This window comes from Myotis lucifugus, unplaced genomic scaffold, assembly GCF_000147115.1.
Source record: "Myotis lucifugus unplaced genomic scaffold, Myoluc2.0 scaffold_5, whole genome shotgun sequence".
Lineage (NCBI taxonomy): Eukaryota > Metazoa > Chordata > Mammalia > Chiroptera > Vespertilionidae > Myotis > Myotis lucifugus.
In genome coordinates this window covers 848,207-856,243 of record NW_005871053.1, presented here as the reverse complement: position 1 = coordinate 856,243, position 8,037 = coordinate 848,207, and the positions used below count along the sequence as shown (strand labels likewise).

Sequence of the window (8,037 nt, the reverse complement as noted above, 5' to 3'; positions counted from 1 at the left end):
TATTTGTAAAACAAGGTTAGGACAAAGGATTTGTATGCAGAATATATAAGAATACATGAAGCATCATTATAACTCACCTAGAGGCCCGGTGCACGGATTCGTGCACCAGTGGGGTTTCTCAGCATGGCCTGCAGGGATCGGGATGAAACTGACTCTCCGACATCCCCCAAGGGGTCCCGGATTGCAAGGGGGCACAGGCCAGGTAGAGAGACCCCACCCGTGCACAATCAGGGTCGGGGAGGGATCACGGGAGGGCTTCAGGGCGTGTCTGGCCCGTCTTGCCCAGTCCCGATTGGCCAGACCCCAGCATCAAGCTAACCTACCAGTCAGAGCATCTACCCTCTGGTGGTCAGTGTGCATCATAGCTACTGGTTGAATGGTCGAATGGTAGCTTAAATATATATATATATATATATATATAAAACGCCACACACACACTAATAATAGCCTAGGTTCGTGGTCGGCAAACTGCGGCTCGCGAGCCACATGCAGTGGCTCTTTGGCCCCTTGAGTGTGGCTCTTCCTAAGCCTTAGCAGTACCCTAATTAAGTTAATAACAATGTATCTACCTATATAGTTTAAGTTTAAAAAATTTGGCTCTCAAAAGAAATTTCAATCGTTGTACTGTTGATATTTGGCTCTGTTGACTAATGAGTTTGCCGACCACTGGCCTCGGTGGTTGTCATGCCGTGATGCCCTCACGCCGTCACAAGGAGGCTGCGGGTGCAGCAGTCGCGTGCGGGTGGGTGGGGCTGCGTGCATGGTGAGGCGCACGCGGTGGGCGAGGACTTGATGCTGTGTGTGTGTCGCGGAGGCAGGGCCCGGCAGCTGCTCCATACAACAAGGCCTGGGGGTCCCGCGGCTCCGCACCATGGAGGCGAGACCCCCAGCTCCAGCCTACCTCTTTGGGGCAATCCATTGAGGAGCCCCGGGGTTCCGGGTCTCGTGTGATTTCGCACGTTGGGTCACTAGTAGATAATAAAAAGGTATACACTTAATAAAAAATGAGCAAAACGTATTTGAATGACCAATAAGCTCACAGCAATGTGCTTAGCATCCTGTCATCAGGAAAATACGATCGAAACCATAAGTAAAGGGACGTGAACTCTGGGTAGGGTAGACAATGTGTGTGAACCTTCACACCAACTTTCTTCACAGCCCACACGTCTCACACGTTGCTCTTGTGTCACATACCACGGCTGCCTAGGCAGCGCTGTGGCAGCGTTATTCGCACCAGGCAAAAAACCAAAAGAAAAAAATACCTAAATGTTCACATCGGAGAAATGGACACACCAGCTGTGGTCCTTCCTTACATGGAATTCCATTCAGCAATAGAAAGGTCAGCGCCCCTCACGGACAGACCCGGGCTCCGGTCACGGTTCCTTGTCCACGAGAAACTCGGGCCTGTGGGAACATGAGCCAGGAGAGTGGATGGGCGGTACGAGGAAGGAAGGCGAGAGGCCCGGGGACGGTGGAAATGTTCCCTTCCTGGGTGACGGCGTGGTTACTGGGTTCATGTGTTGGTCAGAAGGGTGGAGGTTTCCACTGAAGGTTGATGAGCTTCCCTTTAAGTTTTATCTAAAAATCAAAAAGTGCCTAAAAAATAAAAAAAATGAGTCGACATTGATCGCCCACGTGAGTCCCTGAGCCCCCGTGTGGAGGTCGGCGTGCTCACAGTGGACTGTCGGACGGTGCCTTCCTTCTGTGTGCTGCGTGGACACGTGGAGGCGGAGGGCCAGGCCCCACCTGGTGGGAGCAGGAGTGACAGGGACAGACGGAAGGCCAGTGGGTGTGACGATGGAATGGGAGGCCCCAGCACGGACACACTCTCCACATGGTCCCTGAGGGAACCCTGTCTTGCCTGTGTCCAGTCTCTAGGTCTCTGTGGCTTCAGAATGTCCCCCCACTCTTCTGAGAGGTGCTTGGCCTCGAATGAGGAAAGGACAGGGGCAGCTCCCACCCCCCAGGCTGGAGTCTGCCTGGGTCTGTCTGCCATCCGGGGTGCGGTCTGCTGGGCAAGGGGGATGGTGGGTGGGTTTCCTACAGGGCTGCCCAGGGTGGAATTCTTGTTGGGGTTAACCTCACCCTCTCGGTAAAAGTCCTGGACCTCAAAATTGGGGACAACCAGGAAAAAAGCCAGCTCCTTGTCCTCCATGCTGTGGGCTCCCCTTCCCGGGTCTCAGGCTCCCTTCTGTGCAAGCAGAGTCTGGCAGGCACAGGCATTGGATTATTAGAAAAATAAAAACGAGGAATGGAAGGGAGGGGGAGTGGGTAGGACAGGGAAGCCCTCTGTTCCCCAGGAAACAGGTTCCGGTGGGATGAACACAAGGGGGCGCTGCGTGCACCCTGCCCGTGGAAGGCGCTGCCACTGCTCCGGGGAGCCAGCTCCAGAGCCGGGGCAGCATGCGGGCCCCAGGGCCTGCTGGGGTGCCGCCAGGTGATGTCACGCCCCACTGGACTCCCAGAAAGGAAATCCAAACTGGCAGTGACTCCCAGGTCCCTCTGGACTGGAGAGACATGGCCCAGCAATGTGTCCTCAGGAAGGGGTCCGTTTGGCACATAGTAGGGGTGGGGAGGCGTTCCCAGGGAGCCCCTAAGTGCCAAGGGCCCGGCGTCTGAACGAAGGCCCTGAACTCCCCAGCCGGCCATTCTGCTTTCTTAGAAAAGCACGTTATGTGTCTACACTGCCCTGCAGAACATACCGCATATAGTGAGGTGGGCCATTCTGCTGGTTCAGCTTCTTTGGGCGCCCAGAGCAGCCCTCGTGGAGCCCCCAGGGCTTCCTGTGGGGACACCTGGCCCCACAGATGGCTGCCTCCATGCAGGGAACTGGTGGCGTGTGACCCAGAGTGCAGGCAGAGCCAGGGACCCGCCCAGGCACAGGGAGCTGCCAGCGTGGAGCTGGGAGCCTGGGTGTGGCATGGCGCTCGATGGAGGCTTTGAAGAGCTGTGGCCAGGCTGCAGCCCTGGGCTGGCCGAGTGGGGTGCGTGTCCCGGTGTGTCTCACGCCCTGGGGAAGACGCCTGGCTGAGGGCCGGTCCGCTGTGAGCGTTCCTGGCTCTGCTCCTGGGTCTGCAGCAGGTGGGATGGAGGTGAGGGTGCAGGTGTGGCATTCCCAGGAGTGCCAGCCCAGATGGACGCTTCCACGGTTCCCCCGCCCTTGGGTCCTGGGGTGGGTCAGCTCCGATACGTCAGCTCAGGTTCCCTGCTCAGTCTGGCTCCATAGAGCCCCTGGAGCCGATGGCTGGTCTGAACGTGTCTCTCTCGTTCTTCTTGGCCACCATTGCCCTGTGCCAGGCGGCCAGGAGGGTGTCCAAGGCCCTGCTCCCCAAAGGTGCCTACGTCAGCTTTGCCCTGGAGGCGGCGGGCGCGGCCCAGCTGGGGGCCTGCTGCCTGGAGATGCGGATGCTGGCAGAGCTGGGCCCCTGGGCGGGCGGCTTCGGGCCCGACCTGCTGCTGACCCTGCTCTTCCTGCTCTTCCTGGCACACGGGGCCACCTTCGACGGGGCCTCGGCCAACCCCACCGTGTCCCTGCAGGAGCTCCTCCTGGCCGAGGCCTCTCTGCCTGGCACTCTGCTCAAGCTGGCGGCCCAGGAGCTGGGCATGCAGGCGGCCTGCGCCCTGACCCGGCTCTACTGGGCCTGGGAGCTCAGCGACCTGCATGTCCTGCAGAACCTCATGGCCGAACACTGCAGCTCGGCCCTGCGCACAACCGTCCCCCACGGCGCGCTGGTGGAGGGCGCCTGCGCCTTCGTCTTCCATCTGACCCTCCTCCGCCTCAGGAATAGCCTTCCCGTCTACAGAGTGACCGCCGTGGCCCTGCTGGTCACCGTCATCGCCTACACAGGTGAGACCTGGGCGTCTTCCCCTGCGTCTCCTCAGAACCTCTGGCAGGGCCGCCAGCAGCTGTGGGCAGGAAAGGGGCTGCCAGCTGAGGGGTCTGCGAGCCACAGACACTGGGGAGGCCATTCCCTGGGAAGCAGGTGGTGGTGTGACCAGTGGGGCTGGACACAGCGTGGCAGGTGGGACCCCAGGCCCCTGTCAGGGCCTTCCTCCTGGCCAGGCCTCTCCACACTCTGAGCTCCTTCCAGAAGCTGAACCAGCAGAAAGGCCCCCCTCACTGTATGCAGTGAGTGTTCTGCATGGCAGCGTAGACACGAAAATGCTTTTCTAAGAAAGCAAAGTGGCCGGCTGGGGAGTTCAGGGGCTGCGTTCAGGGGCAGATGGGCAGCCGGCGGTTTCTCCAGGGTGTGGCCCAGGCTCCAGTCGGCAAGCCTTGCGTCTTCTGTCACCCCTTCCTAGCGGGCCGGGTCCTGTCGTTTCTTCCTCACCCAGGTCTCCACCTCCCCTCTCGGCACCAAGAGCTACTGGGGTGGCAGCAGACACTCCGCCTCCCTTTGGGGTCACTCCTCCCACCCAGGCAAACCTCCTGACCAACTTCTCATGGGTCCTTCAGCCCCTGTGGGAGCCGCCCTGAGCCTCCCCCTGGCCCTGCCCTGCGTTTGGCCCTTAGATGGAGGTCACCTATCCTGAGGTCCCCCACTTGGGCCTGCCCCCATTGAGACAGGGGCCTTTCCCCCCTTCGTGGAAAAGCAGAGAGCCACTGACCACAGACCTTACTTTCCAGCTGTCCCTGAGTTGGGGACAGCGCTGGGCCAGGACACGGAGGAGCCAGGCTGTGGCCCTGCAGTCTGTGGGACTTGCCCCGAGGAGGGTCCTCTGGGCTGCACGCGCCCTCTGCCCCTGGGCATCGAGGCCGGGGTCGGGGTAGGACAGCAGCGCCTCTCAGGAAGTGGCTGCAGTGCCCCTGTGCTGGGCATGGACTTGTCAAGCTCTCTGGGAAGGGCACCTGTGACCGTGGCTGTGCTCAGTCAGCGGCAGCTGTTGGCTCCAGGCGGGGGGATGACGCAGCAGAAGACGCAGCAGGAGGGGCTGAGGCCGAGCTCCCCAAGGTCTCCATTCGTGGGGTCCCCAGGGAGGACAGACCCAGCCCTGAGGGCCCACTTTCTGTGTCACTGACTGTGGTACCTGGGCCACCAATGGCCAGAAAGCTGCCACTGGGGCCCAGGCACAGGTGGGGAGATGGAGGCAGGGCTGAGCAGAGAGCTTGTCAGGGGCAGAGCCCTGCGGCCAGATGGCCCGGACACTCACCTGAGGTGACACCCAGGAGCTCCTGCGTCTGCACAGGACCCACCCAGGTGCCTCCCGCAGCGTCAGCACCACTGCCCACGCCCGGCCTCCACCTGCGGCTTCAGGCTCCCTGTCCACAGGGCCCAGGCCTGCCCCGGGAGGCCCCTGCTCACGGGGGTCTGCCTGGCCTGGGGTTCAGGGACGCTGGCCTGGCTCTGGCTGCTCGTCCAAATCTCCCCACAGTCCTGGTGCTGCTTTGTTCCATGGTCTCTTTATCTCTTTGTCTGTCTCTTGGTCTCTGACTGTCTGTCTGTCTTTATCTGCCTCCCTATCTCTCTGTCTCTGTCTCCATATTGCTCCATCTCTGCCTCTGTCTCTGTCTCTCTCACTTTCTCTCTCTCAATCTCTCTCTGTCTCTCTAAGACAACCTCCCTCGAGGTGGGATGTGTTGGAGAAAGGGGCTGGGAGAGATGAGTCCATCCCAGGGGTGAGAGGTCAGGTCGGGCATTGGATGTCCCTGGAGAGACTCCCCCGGCTGCTCCCTGACCATGAAAGCTTTGGCCTTGGTTGAGTGGCCTTCCTGCTGTGACCCCACCAGTGCGGGGCCCGAGGATGGACTGGGCTCCCTGCCTGGGTGTCAAGAGCCCGCCTAGGCCAGGGCACAGTAGGATTCAGGGTGGGGATTTCGGAGGGTGGCTCTGGTCCAGGTGGGGCCACAACGAGGCCTGTCCGTGCTTCCTCCACAGCTGGACCCCTCACATCTGCCTTCTTCAACCCTGCCCTGGCCGCCTCAGTTACCTTCCACTGCTCAGGGCACACCTTGCTGGAGTACGCCCAGGTGTACTGGCTGGGCCCTCTGACAGGTAAGGGTCGGCGGGGGGCACTGGGGTCCCCAGGAGCTCCCAGGGGCAGAGGCAAGGCTAGCCCTGGGCGTGGCTCACGGTTGGGGAATAGGCCACACAAAGTATCCTGGTAGGCAAGCCTGCTGGGCCCAGCTCTCCAGTGCAGAGCTCATTCAGGGGCTGCTTCCTTTGGGGAGGGGAGGGAGCCGGGTCGGTTCCCAGGCTGCTGTCACCCCCTCCCCCCAACCCAGGTCTGCAGGCCCCCCGCCCTATCCTAGGGAAAGTCTGGCGTGTGAGTGCCCAGGTGTCTTGGGCTGCAAGAAGCCCGAGGGCCCTATGTCTGACACTCCGTCTCCTGCAGGGATGGTGCTGGCCGTCCTGCTGTACCACGGCCACCTCCCCCGCCTTTTCCAGAGGAACCTGCTGTACAGTCAGAAGAACAAGTATCGAACCCCCAAAGGGAAGCCGGCCTCAGGGCCTGAAGGCACCCAGACACCCAAAGAGGGGTGCAGAGGCCAGGAGCCTGGGCAGAGGCGGGTGGGGCAGCAGCCGCTGGGCTCCCTGTGAGCCCCATGTGGAGGCCAGGTCCCTGGCTGAGGGGCACAAAACCCACCCCCACTTCCTCCCCAGACACCATTCGTCAATAAACTGTCCCCAGCCCTGCCTGTCTCCCTGGCCTGGCAGAGGCCTCTGAGGAGGCGGAGCTGGCCTGAGTCCCCCCCATCGTTCCACAAGGTCTGTCCCGCCTCTTCTTGACAGCTTCAGAATCAAAGGTAAGACCAAGGAGGAAAGGCCACAGTCCAGATAGGCAACCTGGGCCTGGGGAGACCCAAAGGCAGAGTCTCCCATAGAGGGCTCCCGGCTGCCCTGGACACGCCCAGCACCCGCAGCCCAGGGGGTTCCGAGTGGCTAGGACACCCTGAAATCTGCTGGGACGTTATGGATGGTGGCTGGAGCCTGAGGCTGCAGGGGAGTGGGCCAGACAAAGGGCCCCCAACCCCTTCACCCACCAGCACCCCGACCCTCCGGCAGCAGGTCCTCAAAGCCAGGTGAACCCTTGCCAATCACAGGGCCTTCAGGGCAGATCCCCCACCCCTCAGCCACTTCCTCCCCAGCGTGGATCTGGAATCTTTCACCCCAAGAGAACCAAGGCCCCTCAACTGGGGGTCCTGGAGCCCCATCCAGCCCAAGGCCCCTCCCTATCGTCCAGCTGAGGACAGGAGGGAGAACCAAGGACAGGTCCTGGTCAGCTTTTCCCTGGGACGCCACCAAGAGAAGGTCCAGGGGAGAACCCCCACCCCACTTCCCGGGGCTCCCCGACCCAGCCTGGCAGTGCGGCTGCTCTGTCTGAACCCCAGCCTCCTGCCCTCGTTGGAGTGGCCCCCTGATAGTAAGGGAGCCAGGCACCTTGCATAGGGCCTGAGAGCCAGCCGTGTGTCTTCCAGCGGGCTGGGCAGGGCTTCCAGGAAGAGGGCCCTGAGCGAGGGCACAGGGTGGTGAGGGCCACCAGCTCCCTCAGAGAAGGGCCTGTGTGGGACCAGCAGGCGGTGCTTGGGGAGGGGCGGTCACTGTAGCAGCAGCATGCAGAGCAGAGGTGGCAACCCCTGCAAGAAAGAGGGGTCCTCACGGGGCAGCACCGGGGTCGGAGGTGGGAGGCGGCTGGCATGTCTGTCACCAAAGTCCCTGTGGTCTCTGCACAACTACTTCCAGGACAGAAACTGCTGATGCTCAGGCAGTAAACATTATCAGTAAATTAGTACAAGAAAAACGGGCACATGGACATTGCAATAAAGCCTGTCAATCAGGAAATTCTCAGAATGATTCAAGGAGCTAGAATCTCTATTTTAGATGCAATCAGCAATGTAAAGGAACATCCATTAAGATTGGAAACACAAATTAAATTTAAGGAACTGCATTTGATGGAAAAGAATACAATGTTCATATAAAGTTTTGATGAACCAATTACTAACATAGAAGTTAAAAGTTATTTTTTCTTAATATATTTTTATTGATTTCAGAGAGGAAGGGAGAGGAAGAGAGAGAGAAAAACATCAGTGATGACAGG

The 8,037-nt window shown here is 60.3% G+C and overlaps 1 protein-coding gene across 2 annotated transcripts; it reads left to right on the top strand.

Annotated features, from left to right (window-relative positions):
- Positions 1-3,170: 3,170 nt before the first annotated feature.
- On the top strand, positions 3,171-7,319 carry LOC102436200 (aquaporin-12B). Of its 2 annotated transcripts, XM_023743642.1 has the most exons (4): positions 3,171-3,363; positions 3,400-3,847; positions 5,877-5,993; positions 6,334-7,319. In XM_023743642.1, exons 1-4 carry the CDS (start codon positions 3,241-3,243, stop codon positions 6,537-6,539), a joined length of 894 nt encoding a protein of 297 aa, XP_023599410.1. In that variant the 5' UTR covers positions 3,171-3,240; the 3' UTR covers positions 6,540-7,319. The 2 variants fall into 2 exon arrangements, with proteins under 2 accessions (XP_023599410.1, XP_006083308.1); XM_006083246.3 differs by having other exon boundaries at positions 3,171-3,847.
- The last annotated feature ends 718 nt before the right edge of the window (positions 7,320-8,037 follow it).

What these genes read in the sequence shown, in the direction of transcription:
- LOC102436200 (XM_006083246.3), top strand. Translation starts at nt 3,241, where the DNA reads ATGGCTGGTCTGAACGTGTCTCTCTCGTTCTTCTTGGCCACCATTGCC. An exon ending in CACCGTCATCGCCTACACAG is followed by an intron (nt 3,848 to 5,876) that starts GTGAGACCTGGG and finishes CTTCCTCCACAG; the next exon opens with CTGGACCCCTCACATCTGCC. An exon ending in CTGGCTGGGCCCTCTGACAG is followed by an intron (nt 5,994 to 6,333) that starts GTAAGGGTCGGC and finishes CGTCTCCTGCAG; the next exon opens with GGATGGTGCTGGCCGTCCTG.